This window comes from Tursiops truncatus, chromosome 2, assembly GCF_011762595.2.
Source record: "Tursiops truncatus isolate mTurTru1 chromosome 2, mTurTru1.mat.Y, whole genome shotgun sequence".
Lineage (NCBI taxonomy): Eukaryota > Metazoa > Chordata > Mammalia > Artiodactyla > Delphinidae > Tursiops > Tursiops truncatus.
Window position 1 is genome coordinate 32236814 of NC_047035.1, and position 21843 is coordinate 32258656.

General features: G+C 46.4%; 1 protein-coding gene across 3 annotated transcripts in view; it reads right to left on the bottom strand.

Annotated features, from left to right (window-relative positions):
* Positions 1–21843, bottom strand: part of SMOC1 (SPARC related modular calcium binding 1) — a 151280-nt gene that overhangs the window by 33136 nt on the left and 96301 nt on the right. For 2 of the 3 annotated variants that reach the window (XM_033850995.2, XM_033850994.2), the window contains exons 5-7: positions 20104–20151; positions 5862–5951; positions 3773–3853 (exon numbers count right to left, since the gene is read on the bottom strand). In XM_033850995.2, coding sequence (XP_033706886.1) covers positions 3773–3853; positions 5862–5951; positions 20104–20151 — 219 coding nt within the window. The remainder of the gene's footprint in view (positions 1–3772; positions 3854–5861; positions 5952–20103; positions 20152–21843) is intronic. The other variant, XM_033850996.2, reaches the window with a different exon arrangement.

Here is a 21843-nt window from a genome sequence, read left to right on the forward strand (position 1 = left end):
ACCATGATGAACACATGACAAAGCCTTAAAAACGAGGGCCAAAACCTCCAGGAGGAGGGAAGGAGACAGGATAAGTCTGCAGGCATGTGTGTCATGTTATTGCAACACTTCAGCTGCCCAGTGGAACCTTTCCAACATCAACAGTCCCCAGGCCAGAAGACAAACCTGGCGTCACAGGGTCTGAGTGTGAAAAAAGGATGTTTGGGGTGTAAAAGAAACTGGGATGCCTTTTTGCCTCTGAGAGAGAGAAAGCTGAGAAGAAGAGCTCTCACTCAGTTGGCTCTCAGAGCCCCACTCCAACCTCCCCAGAGGCAAGGGCAGAAGCTCTCCTGGACCCAGAATCTTTCATTAAACTCTAATGGGAAAGTGTCCCAGGGGCCTGACTCAGAGGCTCTAGTCCATACCAGAACCAGCCGCCCGGACCCAAGTTAACATACAAGTCTACTGACTTCTCATCAGACCAAGTGAGATCATGTGAAAAGTGGCTAGCACAATACATCAGGATATTCCACTGAGTTTGTTTTCAATAATTCACGTACACCTACTATGTGCCAGGCATTTTAGATACATTAAATTCTCAGAAAAATTCTGCAAGGCATTAATGATTTTAACTAATAAGTAAGGAAATCAAAGCTCGGGGTAGTTAATTAACTTTCTCAAGGTAACCCAGCCTCTCAGTGGGGAGCAAGCATCAGAAGCCAGGTCTATAGGTTTGCCTGATACCAAAGCCCAGGCTTCTACCATTACGTGGTTGATCTCATCTACGTACGAAAGATTCCCTACCCCCCACCTATGAAGGCCAAGCCTCAGGATGCTTCCTGGGCAACCCACTTGTGAGAGCACACACAGGACAGGATGTTAAAGCTCACGTGAGAGCAGAAAGTGCAACGTGAGCTGCCTAAAGAGTTTTGCGCTGATGCAGGCTTCCCCAGGCATGTCAGGAAACATCTCAGGAGGCACAGTCCCTACTTCTAGGAAAGGGGCCCCAAAACCTGAGAAAGACACACCCCCCTACACACGCTCCCACCCAAATGCTTCTACTTCAATCTTATATAACGGGGCCAGCAAACTTTTTTTCTGTAAAGGATCAGATCATATTTTAGGCTTTGCAGGCCAGACGGTCTCTGTCACAACTCTTCAACTCGATGGTCGCAGCATGGAAACAGCCATAGACAGTATGTAAAGAAATGGACATGGCTGTGTTCCAAGACAACTTTGTTTGCAAAATCAGGCAAGCGGCCATTTGCCAACCTCTGTTACATGCCTATGTGATACAGTGTCCCTCACACCTAATTACATCAAAAAGGTTGACAGGCACTCAGTCAGTTTTACCACCTGATCATGATGGAGAACGTCCCTAGTTTATTAGAAAATGCCTATGGTATCAACCTCTGATAATGATTGCTGGTCTCAGTTACTCCCAGGGAACCTTTAGCTCTCCTCCAACTATCCTGTCCTATACGCTAAACTTACAGACATAACTGGGGCAAACCAGGAAAAAATAAAGGTGGCTGGGTGCCTCTCACAAAAGGAAGGGGATTGTACCTGCCTGGAAACCATTTTTCAATATGATCCCATACTCATGCAATTGGAAACTACACAGGGGAAGAATGAGTGGGAAGGGGAAGGACTTGAGCGGAAGAAACATCACCAAACTTGACACTGCCTCTTTACTATACACAGAGAATGCAGCCCAAGAAGATAGGCGCTCTATTCCCAAAGATAAATCATTTTCTCCAGCCCCACCACTTACTAGCTGTGACCCAGGACAAGTTACTTCCTCTCTCTCATCCTTTGACTCTTCATCTGTAACATGGGGATAATAACAATACTTATAGGGTTATGGTGACACTCAAATGAGATAACACATAACTGATACGGACTAGCTATGATGACACTGATGATTCTGACTTTACTGATGATGATCTTTTCTCCTCATCCTTCTCCAAAGCAAACACGTTGAGCTAGATTTGCTAATAGATATAACAGACAGGCAGTAAAGCCCTTGCCTTCACAGAGTATAACTTGGGTAGAGAAATTAACCACTGGTAGGCGGAAAAAGATCATGGAAGCAGTTGCTAAATGTCAAACGAATGCTTCAGGCAAAAGGTGCTGTGTAATTTCAGAGAGAGCTCTCCCTCTTCTCTACCCCTTGGTCACCGTATGAGAATTGAGCCTCCTACTGGGGCTCTGCAGACCTGCTGGGGGCTCAGGGAATGCGGGGACCTTTTGCAGATATCACTTCCAGATACCACAGGCACCAAAACCACTTCTCTTTGACTTATCATATTTGCCTAACAGTGAAGGGAGAGTGGAGGAAGGATCTAAGAAGCTTCCTAATAGATGTTTTTGCTTAGGGTGACAATCACAAATGCTTTCTCGATTGAAGAATTCTCACTAGAAGAAGTATCATTAATAGTCCCATTTTCCCTACCAATGATGATGATAATAATAAATACAATTGTACCTACAATTTATCATGCACATACTATTTATCACTTAGCCAGACATTGGTTAAGTACCATACAGACTAACTCAGTTAATCTTTACTCACCGTCCTTTAAGGGAGAGATTATGATCCTGGCTGAGAACTGAGGCTCTGTGGGCGTGGCCGGGGCAGGGGTGGGGCAGGCATGTAACTTGACTGGGTCACTTACTAAGTGTTGGAGCCAGAACGAGAACCCCTGTTTGCTGATTCCAAAGCCTGTGTTTTAACCATGGCACTGTTCTGTCAAAGACTCTGGCCCACGGGACGTCACATGGGCTCCTTCCCACCCCAGCATCCCACACCTCCTCCAGCTTCTATCAAGCAGGGAACCAGACACATGCCGAGGTACTCAGCAGAAAAAATCACCCAGGGCTATGTGACTTCACCTCATGGTCTAAACCATTCCGTGCACTCCAGTCCCCATGACCTTTAGGACAAGGCTGGCATACTATATAGATAAACCAAAAGGGGGGCAAGGACAGCACACTCGTTCATTAATGGTCATGCAAAACCCTGCCTGCCAGGTGAAAGGGATGTATCTTTAGTTTACAGTCCTTGCTGTCTATCAGGAAACGATGATATGGCTAAATTCAACAACCAGGCGTAAATACGCCAAGTAGCGTTTCTCACAACGAAGTCTGAGGCTGAAAGAAGGATGATCCCCACCCCGGACAGAGATACAGATTGGATCTGTTAATACATTTTCCTGTCGATGGACATCTGGTCTTTTTTGATGGTAAATGAACTTTATCAACTTTGGTCTTCATTGATGGTAAATGAACTCTAATCTGACCACTCTTCAGAAATTACCACCTTTCTACAAGGGTTCACCCAGTACCAAAACCTGAACACTCACAAGACCCTCAAAAGATCAAACCAGGAAAGGTAAGATTGGAGGCAGCTATTTAGAGCCTTAAAAACACATAGATCCAAGGCTCTTAAGGTTTGAAGTCCAACTTCTCTATGCCCAGCCATTCTTCTTTCAAATTCTTCTGCATGGCATATAGAAAGTCAATTAAAATATTAAAACATACCATCAAACTTTTTTTTAGCTAAAAGGATCAGCTACTCATGAAAGACGATCCCTAAACTATTAATTGAAGACAAAGTTGGAAGGGAATAATCCCATCTCATCTCCGCATTTTACAGCTGTGGAAAAAACTGAAGGCCAAACTTGTTAAATGACTTGCCCAAGCCCACACAGTGATAGTCACGAAGCAACCATACAGCACCCGTGGACAGATCAAGTACATATCAATACATAATCCAAGGCAGATTATTTACCTGAATTTCTTACATTGGTATTGTTCAGTTTGGAGTCCTTGATTACCAAGTGCTTAATCCAGAGAGTGGGAGCTGTGATTTCTGAAAAAAGAAGGAGAGAGAAAATAATGTCTGGGCAAAGAGAGTATGTAACTTGGAGTGTAACCCCCAGACTTTTTAACAGCTTTTCTAAAAGCCTGAGGCATCAAGGCTTGAGCCATCTCCCTCATCCCATATCCACTTTGTCCCAACACCCTCTTGCTTCCTTTCTATGGAAGATCATCTCCCCATCAGCTCATAGGAGCCAACCAGGGCCTCCTGTGCTGGGAAGCCGAGTGGTCAGAGTCCAGAGGCACTGAGCCACTCCATCCAGGAATAAAAATATTATCCCAGGAGGTGAGGAACACGCGCCAAGCCAAGCCTTTCTCAGCTGCTTCCCTGGAAGAAGATTTAAAGGGGGTAAATCAACAAACGAATGCCAAAGAAACCACAGAGACCATTTTAGAGGAAACAGCTGAGCCGCAGCAGGTTTTAACTTGCTGAGATTCTGCTTCACATGGGGAAGAAAGTAATGGGTCTAATGTGTGCTTCAATCCCCTTTCTAATAGTTTCTCATCGAACAGAGGCTGAATTCCTCCATCCAGAGAGTTCCAGCGTGCCTCCAGGCTCTCCAGGGGTGGGGTCACCCAGTGGACAGGTGCCATGGAAGTCTGAGGATGACCCTGAACACACTGTAGAGTGACAAGATCTTCCATGAGTGTGTTGGGAAGGTCTTCCAAGCTGACATGGTCTCCATTCCACTCCCCCCTCCCCAGTCAATCCTCCAGGGTCCCAGACTTACCAATGATCTAGGACATTTGTGGATCACAGAAACATTTTAACTTCTAGGCATGAACACACACATATGTTCCACTCCATGACCAGTTGCAAAGGATATTTCACGTTTCTATCTAAAGCTGAGCCTGGGCTAGAGACATCCTTAGCCACAGAACCAACCAGTGGCATCATTTCTTTTTATTCCTCTGTCTCACTGTCCAGTCTTAGGATCCAAGCCTGGATGTACTCGGCTGAAAGCTGCTGAAAGGTTGCCATATATTGCACTGAGCTCCACAACTCATTGTCAGACTTTCTAGAAACCGCACTCTGCCGAGTTTCCTGCCCCTCCTCATGGGAGCCTGGAGTACTTAGCAAAGTACACGGAAGAATGTAGGCCCTGAGCAGCTCAAACTCAAATCAAAGCCAGTCTTCTGCACCCAAGCTCCTCCTGTCCGTTCCTCATACCTCCAGAGATATCCAACCTCTATTTTGCCACCAACCACCACTATTTCTCTTGACCTAGAATTTCTCCTCTCCCAAATGTCTCGACTCAACTCTCAAGGTCCCTACGACTCAGCCAGACCAGCTCCATACATCAGTCTCTTTCCTGCTACTTTCCTCACTATATCCCATCTCCACCATATTCTCTCCTTTGCCCACGCCAGTGCCCCTGCCTGGAACACCCTGATTCCTCTCCCACATTTTCAAAATCCAGCTCACGTTCCCTCTCTTCACAGAATCTTTTCCCATACCACTGTGATCTCTTTCTTCCATACGTGTCTATTACAGAAAACAAACAACTGAGACCATAGAGCTCCATACAGAAATTTCTCCTATAGTTGCCGATCTCTTGAGAGCAAGGGCTTCCATCTCGTCTACTTCTCCTTTGTCCCCCAGAGGCCTCCCACAATGCTGGGCACAGAGCACTACAGGAACTTGTTAAGTGCTGATTCATTTAGAAAAGGGATGCTGCCGGCCTGTCTTTCTCAGCCCCGGCTCCTTGGTCTTGGCAGCCCGCGGAGTCCATCCAGGCTGTGTTATTATTGGACGTTAGAGCCAGGCAGGAAGCCTGGCGAGAAGAGAGGGCCTTTCCAGAAGTGGAGGGTGTACTAGTTCCTGGGAGGGTTTGCATTTTTTTAAAGGTTAAAACAACCTGGCTTAAACTGGGAAAAATACAAATTAAAAAAGAAAAAAAACAATAATAGTAAAGCTTAAACACACAACCGAAGGAAAGACCTCCCCAAATCCGAAAACGGGTGGGAGAATTCGAATCTGAAGTAATACAAGAGCTTACCGTCTCCATCGAACACCGGCTGGGTCTCCATCGTGGGTGTCGGCTTAGACCCGTCATCTGAATTGAGGGTTAAAAAGAATCGAAAAGAGACTACCATTATTGAGGTAAATACTATCTACTCTCCAGCACTATTGAATGGTTGGGGTTTGCACATGGCCCGGCCAAGTCCCAGTGAACAGACCAAAGACAAGGAAAAGAAAGAAGAAAAGAACAAGAAGGAAAAGAGAATCACAGACAGACACCAACAGTAAGACAATCCAGGTGTGTGCTTGCCATTCCAGGGAAGGGACCCAAGTTGTCATGGCTCTGGAGGGCCCCTTCTCATAACTCTGTACCAGCGTGACTCCGTCAGCCCTCGCTCTTTCCTCAGGAGAGCTGGGAGCGCTATCTTCACCAGCAGCCCTGAGTTTTGGCCAGAAGTGTTAGGAGATGTTGGCACACTTGTGGCATCAAATTCTGATGTCCCCAGCTCCTTCCTGCCCTCTTGCAAAAGGTACTAGCCGGTACCTTTTCAGTGGCCTTCACTGAAGAGCTTAAGGAAAACAAGACAACATGGTGCCATTTCCTCCCGAAGTCCCAGCTATTTCTCCATCCTCATCTAAAAGCAAAGTGAAGGTAAGAAGGACATTTCTCTCTCCAGCATGCTGAACTACAAAGAATGGGGAATCCTTAGAACACTTTGAACTCTTGAAACAGCATGCACCCCAATTCCCAAAGAGAGGTGGGGGCAAACAAAATGGGAGAAAACATGAGTAATTGCACCCTGGGTTTGCTTTGAAATTTCTAACACAGATGATAGGAGCAGGGAGTTCTCAGTAACAAAGTTCTAATACTTATGGTCCTAGTAGTGTTGGCAGCTCTCTCTGTAGACCAAAAACCTCTACGGATCAGAGTAAGTTCAGACTTTATTTACCTTTCAGGACTCTGAATTATGTTCATCAAGATTCCAAAAGCTTAATTTTGAACAATGTTTCTCAACCTTTTTTTTTTATTGCCCATCTAAATAGTATTTTTAGACTTTTTCTCCTAATTAATTTCCTAGTGAAATGTTAATAACAAAGATACATTGCATACCTGTTTGTGTACTGTATGTATATCTGTGCTTTATATGGAAAAAGAGCAAGTGCTCTTTTGTGCCCTAAGAACCAATTTCCACCTCCTTGGTGAAAGCTGGGAGCAGGCATCTTTACCTGTGTTGAGAACACATACTTCCGAGATTTTTCTGTTTTCTCCCTTGGGAGGGGGAGGGAAGAAGAGCACCGTGGTCTCGGACACCGTGGTTACACAATCCCTTCTTCCCAAGACCCCCAGAGATCTTTTAGGACTGAACGCTCTATTCTCCAAGCATTAACTATGGAGAATGCAAGTTCTCATATAGCCTGCAACGCCAGTCAGATCATCGATAATGACAGCCTTCACCATTTGGAGCTCCCAGAACTCTCGGCAGAGTTCCCTGCATCTTATCATGGGAGAGAGAAAGAACAGAGTCCTGATCCCTTTCTTACGCCAACACCCCACCTCTGGGATCTTAAGATTCAATAGCTATGGAGACCCTAACCCTCGCTTGAGGCTGAGGCCAGCAACTTGGCAGTTGTGTGACACCTGACCCTGCTATAATTCTCATGTGCCAACGTAAGACCCAACTCCCGCAGCGGCCAGGGTGATCCTGACCTATCCGACAATCACCCGCAGACGTGAGACGTGGCAGGAGGAGAGGAGTAATGAGGCTGAATATCTTATTTGCCTCAAACTGGGATCCAGAAGAGCCACCTTTTGATGCCAAACTGTGTACGTTTGATCTGGAAGTCATTGAGGGAGAAGAAACACAGAGCAGAGCCACACAGTGTCATTTTTAAAAATGGCATCACTTCCCTGACTCTATTAACACCTCTTTCCATTGAATTCAGTGAACCACTGAATGAAGTTTTTTGGCAGCTGCAATGCACATTTGGTTGCTGCTGCCGGATGCAGAGTTCACAGTCTAAATAGACCTGCACAGTGTGCTCAGCCCCTCCACACAGGGCGGCTTCATGTCAGGAGTCTTAAAGGGAACAAAGGGAAAGTGAGAAATCAAACATTCTCAGAGGGACGGCGATGACAAGCCAAGTGAAAAATGGCTTATGAGATATTTTAATATTCAATTGAGATCCTCCCGTACTCCAAGAGCTGTATCTCCCTCTGGAGCAGGACGACAGAAAATACTCTGTTTACTTCTCCCATCGTCCACATGAGAGTCTGGGACTGCCCATCTGGTCCAGCAATCAGTAAAGAAATCTGCTGCTCAAGGAGAGGAAGGAGGGTTTCCAGTCTCCCCGGGGAAGTCGAGGACCTCCACAATTGCCCAGATGCAGGCCCAGAAGCCCACATAGCATGAAGCCACGTGCAGGGAGTGAATCTTCCTGCAGGGTAGGGTCACCGAGGGTGAAGACACACAGCTGCACTGCCACCGTGGAGGCCCTAGCTGGAAATCTTTACGAAGTGAGAAGAGACAAAGTGCCCTGCTGCCAGGAGAGCCACCTGTGAAATCCAGCATGCCCCAAGGATGGGCAGCCAAGCCAAAGCCAATAGGACCCTCTGACCATCATCTCCGGGCACCTGGGCACCTGGCATCCAACCCAGCAAACAAGCGCACCCTTCTACCAAACACAGGTCCAAGGCCTGGGTCCAAGGTCCACATCAGGCCTGCTTCCTGGCAAGCCCTGGGGCGACACCAGTACCTACACTGGGCCCGGGGGAGAGAGAAAAGCTTCCGCATGTGCCCCTGGCCTCCCGGTCTCCAGTGGGGTCACAGTGCAGATACCGGCTTTGCAACCAACTAAGTTGGGTAACCTGAACCCCTCACTTTTCTTCTCTGGGCAGTGATATCCTCTTCTAAAAGTGAAGGATGGCTGCACTCCTAGCCTCAGGACACTGGGTAGCTGTAAAAGACTCTAAAGGCCTCTTAAAGAAGGTATTAAATCATCGAGTGTTAAATCATCTTATCCAACTGCTTGCTTTTAAAACTGGATTTGTAGAATTAAAATTCTATAAAGTTTTAAAAATAAAAAGTAAAGTAAACCTTACAGCTCAATAAGAAGACAAACAGCCTGATTTTAAAATGGGTAAAATATTTTAATAGACATTTCAAAGACGCACGGACAGCTAATAAATACATGAAAAGATGCTCAATATCTTTAGTTGTTAGGAAACCACAAATTAAAACCACAGTGAGATACCACCACATACCTACTAGAATGGCTAAAATTTTTTAAATAGACACTATCAAGAGACAAGGACGTGGAGAAACTCAAACCCTCACTCCTTGCTGATGGGAATGTAAAACTGGTAGCCATGATGGAAAAGAGTCTGGCAAATTCTTTAAAAAGTTAAACACAAACTTACCATTCAATCCAGAAATTCCACTCCTGGGAATCTATCTAAGAAAAATAAAGACCTATCCACCCAAAGACATGTATACAAACACTGATAGCAGCATGATTCGTAATACCCTTGAACTGGAAACAATCCAAATGTTCGTCTACTGGTGAAGAGATAACCAAATTGTGATCTACCCATACAATGGAATATTACTTAGCAATTAAAAGGAATGAATTACTGATATGCGTAATAATATAGCTGAACTTCAAAAACATTATACTAAATGAAAGAAGCCATGTGCAAATTCTACGTATTGTTTGATTCCATTCATATGAAATGCCTAGGAAAGATAAATCTATAGAGACAGAAAGCAGATACACGGTTGCCTGGAGGAGGGAGTGGGGTATAACTATAAATGGGTACAAGGTTTCTTTGGGGGTGATGGAAATGTTCTCTGGTAATGACCGCACGTCTCTATAACGGTACCAAATTCATTAACTTGTACATTTACAATGGGTAAATTTTATGGTATGTAATTATACCTTAATAAAGTTTTTAAAACAAAGCGGGGATGGAGTACCAAAGTCATCACAGGTAAATCGTCAGGTGGCAGTAGCTAGATTATCTGAGCAATCCTTAATTTGGGGGGAGACTCTCCTGTATATCTTAAAGAAAACTATATCTGAATCTCAATTTACATGAGTGCATATGATGATTTCATGTGTGTGTATGTTTAATCTTGGTGATTCTTTTAGACCTCAAATAGTAAGACTTTCTTTCTCTTTGATACCATAATACTCTTTCAGACCGAGAAGAACATAGAATACTGAAAAAACCCGATTCAAAGATGACCATTTCTTTTACAGGGAGAAAAAAGTAAATTAGGAAACATTAAAAAAAAAAAAGGCAAATCTGAGAGAATTTCTCAAGGATGATGTCAAGATCAACAATAATAAGTGTTACCACATTTTGCAACACTCAGAGTTTCTGGCAGGTGGCTTTCTTCATCTATTCTCACCACCGGCCAGGGCAGAGGAAGTCACCAGGCAGATAAAAAGAGATTGAGTTTCAGCGCAAGAAAGTGATTTGCTCAAGGCTCCAGAGGCAGTGAGCAAGCGGCGCTGGAAACCACCCAGGCCCAGAGCGGGGCGTCTGGCCGCACGAGATCCCCCAGCCCCCAACCACGCCTCTCCTTGCAGGTGCAGCCCCAGAAAGCCGCAGCCCCCGCACGGGCTCTTCGAGCCTATCCAGACAGTGGGTTTGTGTGACAGCACAATTCTTTGCCCTGCGAGAAGGCCTGGCCCACGCACAGACAGCTGGAAGTCACTTCGACCCCTGATGACACCGTTCAAAGCCTCCTCTGTTTGGCTTTTTGATTCCTGATTGACATTCGCTGGCGAGTGGAGATAAATGCGGGGCTGAGGACAATGTTGACCGGCTCTGACTATTCTCAGGGAAAGACTTTTCAGAATAACAAACAAAACAAAACAAAACCCCCAAAACATTGGTGTGCTTATGGGACTGAATAGAGCCCAAGAGGTCCAAGGAAGCAGGGCCGGGCCTTTCAAGGGGCTGGCAAGTCCATTGAGGAGTTAATTGTTTGGGTGTACAATGAGTTTATTCTGACCACATACAAAGAGCTTTCTCTTCCAGGTCCTTCAAAAGCAAATGTGTCAAAGGGGCCAGAGGAGGAATCTGTATTAATGGCATCTCTTGGGGTCTCTGAGACTGAGGAACATTGGAGAATGACAGAAAAAGAAACCACCACCCCCGTCCTGAGACTCGGAAGGTCTCTCAATGATCCCAAGTCCCCTTTAATTCTTGGGCTTTGCCCAAACCATGTCCATCACCGGCCACCCTCCCTCTTGCATTCATTTAGGCTGCCATTGGCCGTCTTTTACCAAGACATGGCGATACGCTTCAGCCTGGTAGAAGTGCTGGAAGGTTCTTGCTTTTGAAGGGACCACATTTATGCCAGAGCCACATCCCCCTCAGCATGCGACTCAGGGACCCAGTGTGAAAGTCAAGATGACTTATTCTGGGCCTCCCAGGGAGACAGTGGTGCCTGTTTGCAAAAATGTCCCTTAAGAACCTGGCCTGAATCATACCAGGAGGAGGATGGAATGTTAGTTAACCTCAACCTTTCCTGAGATGTATGTCCCATGACCAGCGAGGCTCAAAAATATACTGTGAGCTGTCTTGATTCTGACCTTGGAGAACACAAGTTATCTGGGTACTTCGGGTCCTTTCCAGAGCAAGAGATGAATCTTTTACATGCCATCTACCCACTTGCACACTCCTTCCCAAAAAAAGCTTAAAGCTGTCTTTTTGCAAGCAGTTGCCCATACCGTCAAGCTCCACATTTTCTTGTGTAAGAACGGAAACAAGAGGCTGGTGAAAAAGGTAGACCAGAGATGGAAGAAGGGGGCGTGGTGACAAAGCGGAGGAGAAGTAGGGGAGAGGTGGCACTGGCAGCAGCAGAGTTGGTTCAGGGCTGGGTTCACCCAGAGACGGGGCTAATTTTTTAAAAACTCTTTATTTTGAAATGATTATACAAATGATTTTGCAACAGGTAGTTGCAAACAAAGAGGCCCCATGTACCCTTCACCCAGTGTCCCCCAGTGATAGCATCCTTATAGTTAACATAATTATACGGATAACATCATAATAGTATAATATCAGAATCAGGAAATTGATATTGGTATAATCCAGGGACCTTATGCACATTCCACCAGTTTTTGCATGTACTTATTTGTCTGTGGGTGGGTGGGTGGGTGGTGTGTCGTTCTATGCAATTCTATCCATGTGCAGATTCATGCAACCACCACCACCATCAAAATATAGAAATAGCCCATCACTACAAAGATCTCCCAAGTGCTACCCTTTTATAATCACACTTCCTCTCCTCCACCCCGTCTTTCACCCCTGGCAACCACTAATCCTTTCTCCATCTCTATAATTTTGTCATTTCTGCAATGTTATATAAATGGAATCATGCAGTATACAACCTTTGGAGGTCGGACTTTTTCACTTTGCATAATGCCCTTGAAATCCACCCAGTTGTTGCTGCATGTGTCAATGGTGTGTTCCTTTTCATTACCGAGTAGTATTCCATGGTGTGGACGCACCTCAGTTTGTTTCACCCATTGAAGGACACTTGGGTTGTTTCCACCCTTGGCCATTACAGATAAAGCTGCTGTGACTATCTGTGTACAGGTTTTTGTGTGGACATAAGTTTTCATTTCTCTGGAATAAATGCTCAGGAGTGCAATTGCTAGGGTATATGGTAAGCATATGTTTTGTTGCTTCGTTTTTTAAGAAACTTCCAAAGTATTTTTCAGAGTGGCTGTATCAAATTACATTCTTACCAACAATGTATGAAAGATCCAGTTCGTCTGCAGCCTCATTAACATTTGGTATTGTCATTATTTTTATTTTAGCTCTTCTAATAGGTGTGTAGTGATATCTTATCATGGTCTTAATTTGCACTTAAAAATTTTTTTGTTGAAGTATAGTGATTTACAATATCATGGAAGTTTCAGGTGTACAGCACAATTCAGTTTTTTATATACGTATATATGTGTGTATATATATATATATATATATATATTCTTTCTCAGATTCTTTTCCCTTATAGGTTATTACATCATATTGGGTAGAGTTCCCTGTGCTATATAGTAGGCCCTTGTTGGTTAATTTGCACTTTCTTATAGCTAATGATGTTGAACACCTTTTTGTGTATTTATTTGCCCTCTGCATATGTGCTTTGGTGAGATGCCTATTCATTTATTTTGCCCATGTTTAAATTAAATTGTTTTTCAACTGTTAAGTTTTTTAGCATTCTCTGTATCTTCTACACACGTCCTATGTCAGATAGGTGGTTTGTAAGTATTTTCTCCCAGTCTGTAGTTTTTTAATTCTCTTAACAAGATCTTTTCAAGAGCAAGTTTTTAATTTTGATTAAGTCCAATTTATCAATTTTTAAAATTTTTGGATCACGTGTTTGATGTTCTCACACCAAAGCTCAAGGTTCACTAGCTGTAAGTTCTGAAGATTTTCTCCTATGTTTTCTTCTAAAAGTTTTAATAGCTTTAGATTTTATATTTAAGTCCAAGATCCACTTTGAGTTGGTTTGTGTATAAGGTGTGGGATTTAGGGAAGGTCTTGGGGAGTTGTTTTTGTTTTTGTCTGTGGAAGCCCAATTGCTACAGCACCATTTGTTGAAAGGACTATCCTTCCTCCGCTGAATTTCTTTTGCACCTTTGTCAAAAATCTGTTTGCCATGCTTGTGTAGGCCTACTTCTGGGTTCTCTTTTCTGTTCCGTTGATCTCTAGGTCAATAGGACAGTGAAAATACTCTGTATGATACTATAATGGTGGATATCACTACATATGTGTCCGTTCCACAGAGTGTACAACACCCAGAGTGAATCCTAATATAAACTGTGAACTTTGGGTTATAATGATGTGTCAATTTAGGTTGATCAGTTGTAACAAATGTACTCACTCTGGGGGCGGATATTGATGGTGAGGGAGGCTGCACATGTGTGGCAGCAGGCGGTATATGGAAAATTTCTGTACCTTCTTCTTAAATTTAAAACTAAGTCATTAAAAAACAAAAAGAAATAAAATAAACATTGAAAAAGCTGTGGAGTCACCACATCTGTTCAGATGATCAAACGGAAGCATGGACTGAAAATTCATAAAGGGTCATGAAGGGAATAAAACACTAAAGATCTCTTGGTTTAAAAAAAATCACATAGAGTGATTCCTCCCACTTTCTTTTTCTTTTTGAAAATTGTTTTAGCTCCTCTAGTTCCATTGCCTTTCCACATCAATTTTAGAATAAACAGCCCTTGAAACTCATGGCTTTCTTTCAACGGGTGCAACAGGACCGAAGAGTGACAATTCCTCGGCCTTGACCACAGGAGCTACGTGGCGCTTAGAGCTGGAGAAGTAGTTCGGATGTGGCCGTGAGGCCTGTCCACCCACAGGCTGCAATCGCTGGCTCCCTCCAGCTTGCTGGGCCACAGCTGGAAGTGAACTCATTCATCCGAGGAACAGTGAGCAAATGGACATACTCTCAGTGGCCTGCCAAGCTCTGGGCTGTCTCACCTGGACTTTGGGGGCACCACAAAGGTACCAGGCATAGGAATCAAGAACTTGCCGGTGGGCCATGCTCATCCCAGGCAACCTCCTCCAAGGGTCTTTCCTTAGAGGCTCTGGCCGTGGGAGCTGCCGACCAGGGCGTTTGCAGGCGCCACCTGCCTTCCCTCCCCTGCTTCCAAGCATCCCAGCATCTAGAGGTCTGTGCCCCTCTGGGAGGCTTCACCTCCACCCGACGATACCCTCTACAAGAAGAGGCTAAGAACCATTAGAATGTGAGCTCCACGGGGCGAGGGCTCTTATCGTTTCACTTGTCACTGGATCCTCAGTAACGACCAAAGCTGGCACTTAGTAAGGTCTCAGTGAAAATGTGTTGAATGAAAGAATAAAAGAGCCAAGTACGAAAACACGAATGGTTACTAACAACGCCAGGGACTCATTAGAATCCATGGCTAGAAGGCTTTTCCAGATCACTAAACCCCATCTCCTCTCTAGTCCTTGGAAATCAGGATACGGCAAGGATCCACACTCTTCGTTTAGCATCCTCCATGCATAAACTTTCTTTTGGAGACCACAGAATAGGGGCTGAGATGGAGGGCGGGGGATGCGTAGACGGAGCCCTGCTGGGGCAGTAATTAAGCGTGGGTAGAGGGAGATGTGGTACATGCATGAACACTCAAGCACCCTCGCGCACACTCCTTCTACAACCCATCTCTTCAAAGCTGATATCGTGATAAGCCAGGCTTGGTCCAGGGTGGCTCAGACGCCAGAAAGCAGCAGTAACGTGCATGCAGAGAGGAAAAGAGCCACCTCTCGTGGGCCTGGAGCTGCTTAGGCACAGTTTGTAGTAGGCACGTATCAGAATGAATGCTTCTCCACAGGGAATTCCAGTGTGAGCCGAGGCCAACCCACAGACCCAGCTCCATTCAAATCCAGCCCAGAAGCAGCCGCACAGCACAGGGAGATCAGCTCGGTGCTTTGTGACCACCTAGAGGGGTGGGATAGGGAGGGTGGGAGGGAGGAAGACGCAAGAGGGAAGAGATACGGGGATCTATGTATATGTATAGCTGATTCACTTTGTTATACAGCAGAAACCAACACACCATTGTAAAGCAATTATATCCAATAAAGATGTCAAATATATATATATATATATATATATATATACATATATTTAAAAAAAGAAAGAAAATAAATCCAGCCCAGGCTGGTAGGTAATGGACTTGAGCTATCTGATGGCAAGGCTGACAGATCAGTTACGGATCCAGCCTCCCCCCCTGTGCTGGGGGAAGAGAAAAAAGAGGTAGCTGGGAAGAGGTTACATTCACGTGAACAGGGGTGACGCTCCACGTGTAGAATGCTCTGAGATATCCAGCCTGGCACACCTCAGCCAGGCTTGAGGCAATGAAGTAAACCTCCTGCAGGTGTGCTTAACCACCATGAGGGTGGAGGCTAGAGGCTGCTTGGTCCTCTTCATCTGGGAGACCCGCCATCCACCATCCCTGCCCTAAGCACCTCCCTCAGCCCTGAGTGAGAGTGCCGCTAGCTCCGTCCCTTGAGTGACAAAGGTCTCCAAGTTGGCACCAACCTGTAGACCAGACGTCAGGAGAGATTCTAAAAACTGAGACCCAGAGAGGGACCTTGGAGAAATAACTGTGACTCACTCTTGACTCGGAACACAGACTACGGAGTAGCCAGTGGGGGACTAAAAGAAGTTTCAGCAAATTAAAGGTAGGCTGGATTTTGGAAGTTTCGCTTCTCTCCAAGATTGGTTTGACAAACACAGAAGCCCATGCAGAAAGTGTAAGCAGTTTGCTATTGTTTTTATTCTTCACTCATTTTCCTTACACTGCTCACTCCCAGACCTCTAAGAAGCAGGAAAAGAGAAAATTGCAGAAAACTCCCAATAACCCTAAGTTTTCATTTGCCACCTATCGAAGCATCACCCTGGGATCTATAAGGTCCTGGGCGCTCGGGAGAAAAAGTTCCCAGAGAGCTGCCAGAAATCATTGCCCAAGCGCTCTCCCGCTATTCTCCCATTTAATCATTCTTCACCCGCCCCACCGACACCCCACTGGAGGCTGAGAACTTCCCTTCCACACCTCATAAGTAATGAAGCTCAGGACCAGCCCCTGACTTTGTATTTGGTTATCCTGGAAACCCCCCAACTCACCCACACTTGTTAGCATCAAGACCCCTAAAAGAGGCACCTCAGGAAAATCCACAAGCCTTGGGGCGCCAGGAAAAGCTTCTCAGGGTAAAACCACCATCTCTAAACATATTTTGCTTCCCATCCACTTTCCTGCTTCAATGGAAACCCAAAATTCCTTTCTGTCTCTCAACTTCTGCAGCTTTCGACTGTTTTAGCAGCAGATCGTCAGAGCTCAAGGGGCTGCTGGGGGTCCTTTCCTCTCTTCTGATATTCCTCTGTAGCATCAATAAAACACATGTGGATGCACGTGTGCCCTCCACCCCCCAAAACACACACATACTCCTTCCATCTCTCTCCAAGGGCGAGGATCGACGGAGAAGGGAGGGGCAGCAGGATGGGAGTGCCCCAGATCAATGGATATTTGAAACTCAAACACATGGCCCGGGACCTACCCTGCATGTGTTAATTACCACACATGTGCCCATAAAGGAGTCTGTGAAACACAAGGGGCCCAAAGAACAGAGCGAGGCAAGGACATTCCAAGGGATTAAGTAAATAGTCTGAAGTTCTGACCCTCCTCCCCTCCCGGAGCACATGCATCTGGGTAAGATAACCGGACCTCCCTCCCTCCGTCCCCCACTTCTCCCCTCAGGCCCACACCTGTGGACCCAGGATCAGGAGCGACCCAGACCTCCTTGCGAGCCAGACGGCTGTGACCTGCTACCGCCTGGCCTCTCTCCCTCTCCCCTGCCTCCCGCTATCTCCCTGGGCCTCTTCCCCCAGTCTCCTCCCGCTCTGCCTTTCTCCTTTTTCTCCTCCTCTCCTTTGGAGGACTGATTCCTGGCTGGCAACCAGACCCTCCATCGCACAATACGCCTTTTCATTCCAACCCGGTGGAGAGAACTGATCCCTCCAAGCCCCATCCGTGGAGCATGTTCAAAAGGCAAGAGGGTGGGGAAAGAAGGAGCTGGGTCCGTTCCTCCCCCCCACCACCAACCCCCCAACACACACACCCAGACCCCCGGCCTCGCCCCCGTTCTGGCCATCCTCCGGGCCTAGCATCCTTCTGGGCAGGTCTTGGGCTGCAAGCTCCGGCTCCAGGGAGATGCCTTCTAGGAGACCCCACATGTGGGCATGAGCTCAGACAACGGCCCTTTGTGTCCTCCCACCTGCTGCCCTCCGGAGCACATTCCATTCTTAAGCGGCAGCTGAAAAAGGGACCTCGGCGGGGCCGACACAGGATATTATAAATGCCCTCTCGCACCCTGGTCCCATTCAAACCCCAGCTTCCTGGACAGGTGTGGCTTCAGGTGGCCCTTCCTACAGGTGGCCCGAACCTGCTTTTCACTGCACTGCCCATGGCAGACAAACAGAAGAGATTCAACACCTCTGTGGACCCTCTGAAGTAGAAGGAAAGAGAGGCCACTGGGCGGAAGTCAAGTGTCCAGGGGCGAGTCAGCCCTAGCATCTCCCCCACCCCTCTGCCAGCCCTTTGCACCAAAAAGGAAGCCTCCACACAACCATCTAGGAGGGAGGAACCCCCCGGGGTAAGGGAGCAAAGAGCTAGAAACTGCTGGAAACTTATCCCCCTGACACGCGGCTTCAGACTCTACCCCCCTGTTCCCTGCATCATCCTTGGAGGAATTGCATTCCCCCGCCTTCTTCCAACTGGATCAGCAAGAGCCCGCCGTGACCACAGGTCTAGTTCTTACTGTTATCCACAGGGTACAAAGCCACAACCAACTGGAAAGGACAAGCGGGGAAGTACTTCTCTGTGCAGTTGAAGAACCAAAACCCTCTGGTTGGCCCTTCTTGCTGCAGGTGCCTCATTCAGCATCGTGCACTCCGTTCCCTTTGGTGGGGAAAGTCTGGGTGGTCCGTTTTGCATGATTGCTCTTTTTTTTCCCTACCACCAGGACCTCATGCCCAGGAATAAAGGCTATGCTCCTGAAGACTTCAGTTGCAACAAGCAAAACTGAAGGCAGCTCCCTTTTCCAACCCCAATAAATTACAGGCAGACACGCCACTCACAGTGTTGATGATTTCAGATCTTTGCAGAAAGAAACGTTCATCCCCTCTCCTCCTTTCCCTCCTAGGAGGGAACTACCAACACTTGAGGCTGTCTCCCCCTGTGCTTGGAAGGACCTGGAAAGGTGCTTGCTCCCTTCTTTCACGCACTTACTCGTTCCTGCTCGCTGGAAGGGGAGCAGCCCGTAGGGTCGCTTGGTCCGTGGTTTCTAGTGGGTGGTGGTATCACCAAGCTCCACTTCCATGTCTTCTTGGAGGCACAGCATGCAGCGACAGCATGTTCTCCAGACTCTCGGCTCCTGCGTTCAGGCAGTGGGACTCTGCCTCCTGTTCTGGTCCCCAAGGAATAAGCACTTGGGGCAAGGTCCAAGGCTTGGCCTTGGTCTCCCTGTGACCGCGGTGGAGGATAAGCCTGTACATCCCACACTGATCCTTGCGTGCCCAGCTCTCCACGTGGGTTCTTACGAGCCTGAAGTGCCCAAGGCCCAGATTCAGGTGGGAGGGCTCAAACTCAGTCGACACCTCCAGTCTGAGTTTCACCCGAGGACACAAAATGGGGCTTCTGAAGTGCTTGCATGGACACTAAAACTGATACCTGTTTTCCATGCAACTACCAGTGTGTATGCTGTCCTAGAAGTAAGAAGCGGTGAAGCCTAGTGTCAGCACACTGGAAAGTATGGTCACCCCATCCCAAGGACCTATTCCTCATGTTGGCTGGTCCACTAAACAGCGCTCAGACAGATGCCCTAGTCGGGCCAGCTGCACAATTTGCAGGGCCCAGTGCCAAGTGAAAATGCAGAGCCTTTTGTTCAAAAAGCAGGGAAAAAGGTGCCACAAAAGACACTAAGATATCAAGCCTTATCCTCTCTTCCACAGTCTCTCTCCTGACTTGTCACGATGTTTCTTAATTTGCTATTTAGTGTTGTTCTAGGTAATGAAAAATGAAAATTCTAAGTGTACTATGGAAGCCCTGTAGCCTGCATCACAAGAGCCCTCTGCCAATGAGGCTGCAGCAGGTAGGCATAGTACACGTGTCTCTTCTGCTCACACACACACTTCTTTGTCCCACTGGACTATACTTACAAAACCCAAGTTCAAAGGAAAATAATTAAGAATTTCAAGATAACAGCTGCATAAGTCACCTGCCCATGAAGCATCTAGTCTTAGTGAAAAGAATCTGGATGTGCTGGGACAATTATCAAGGAAAATCAAGGAGGAGAAAATGTTCAGATGGGTTTCCAAAATAAAAGAGTCAGGGCAGACTTGGGCATCCCTGCCTTCGTTGTGCTTTTCTGTTTAATGCTGGCTACACTGGTAGCTTATTGACTGAACTTCCCAGGAACCAAGAGTCTCAGGGTCCCTGCCAGCTCTGTGCACTGCACTTGCTCACCTCTCTCAGAAATTCTGGGAGCTTGGTCCCCACCACCGTACGAGCCTTACTTACCTCCGGGCTTCTGGGAGGAAACACAGAATAAGAATGGGAATTTTCTGCAGGGCACTTTTAGCTTTCGCCCCAGGCTCCTTCCATCTTGTCTAAGAATGCCTGCTTGGACTGGCTTTAGAAGCAAACATTCAGATAAAGCGTGAAACTCCACTCACCTTTCCTTCCTGAGTTACCCTGGCTCACGGGCTTATCGGTGACTGAACCTTGGGTGAGAGGGGAAACAAAAACACAGACATTCAGAATGCGTCGCGATTGGTTTCTTTCAAAGAGTTGGTAAAGCCTGATGTTATGAGCATGTGGTTATGTATATATATATTGTATACACATCTAGGAACATTATATACAAAGTGAGTACAGACACACATGCGACTGGTGTTTGTTTAACATCAATGTCACCGGTATCACAGCACTGTTGAGATGAACAATGATTTCCAGGCTCCCTGGCAATAGTCTTGACCAGATTTTTACAAAATTCCACAACCACATAACTCCTTTGTTGAACATTCCACGGACTGCCCCTCACCTCCACTTCCCACCAACTCCATGTTCTGAGCCCTATCCAGCCAGGGGGGCCAACTGCAAAGAAAACCCCTCTCGCTGCAAATGCAATGACTGACATCCCTCGCTGGTTAGGGCAGGAAATCGGCGATTTTCCATCTGCATTAAGTAGAAAATTGTTGGCCCAATTGTAATGAATGGGCCAAAATAGTCTGAGGCATGGAAGCAATTTTCTAGATGCAGCGTGTTCCTCAAGGAGGGGGCAGTCTGGGGGGTTGGCCAAACGCTTTGCCCTGCACGTGCTCGGATGCCCTGTGCCGCCATCCGACGGTCCTGACCCTGTTGCACCTGCCTTTCCCGTGACACCCAACCCCGCACATGCAGGGCACAGCCAGCCGAGGCACACCAGGGCATCTGTGGAAGTCCCCGCGACAAAAGAGGAGAAACACATCGCAGTCCGTATCCAACCCCTTCTCCGTATACTAGCTTTGTGCGAATTCAATTATATTTCCCTGCATGACTTGTTTCTAGCACATTTGTTTGCTTTAAATGAAACTTTCCAGGTCATTTGCAAGGAGGCCTCGTTCCTCCCCCTCCCCACACCAAGCTCAATTAAGGTTTCCAGTTTCCATGTAAACCACAAATAAAGTAAACTTTCCTTTTTGGCTGCACATTTTGGTTTCCTAATGGAGATACTTACTGCCCTTTCCACTCACTTTTCCCCTTATATAGCAGGGCTGGTTGAAAAATGAATAAATTTGGGGAAAAAAGGAAAACGTTAGGACAGCAGGACTGCCTTTGGAATTTCCCAGAGGTTTTAGAAGAATGTTTTATACTTTGCTTGCACTTAAAACTTAAAAATAAGTAAATAAATAAAATCTCATATACACAGATTACAGAGAAATAGGAAGCAGCTGGTGGATGGGATAGGCTTTTTTTTGTTAACGTGGGCTGAGCTGCATAGTGAATTAAGGGAGTGTCTTGAAGTCCCTTCCCATCTGAATGGAAGTGGGAAGTGGGAAGCTTGCCTAAATCCGTAATGCACAATCCCACAAAACTAAGAACAAAATTTCTCTATGCCTATGAAGTTGGAAATAAAAAGGACTTAATTTTTCCTATGGACTCACCCAGAGGGTTGTTACAAAGCAGTGGTTCCCTAACTTGTCTCATCATGAGAACCACCTGAGAAGCTTCCTAAACATGTGGACTCCAAGTCTCCATGGATCCGAACACGGAAGGAGAAGCCTCCACACCTGGGTTCTTTTTGAATTCCCTAGGCACTGCTGATGACAGCCAGATTTGAGGGCCGCGGTTATGAATGTTTTCCATCACCATACGTTACATTGTTCAGGGGTTGCAAACATATGGCAACGTAGACCACCACTCTCCTCTCCTGC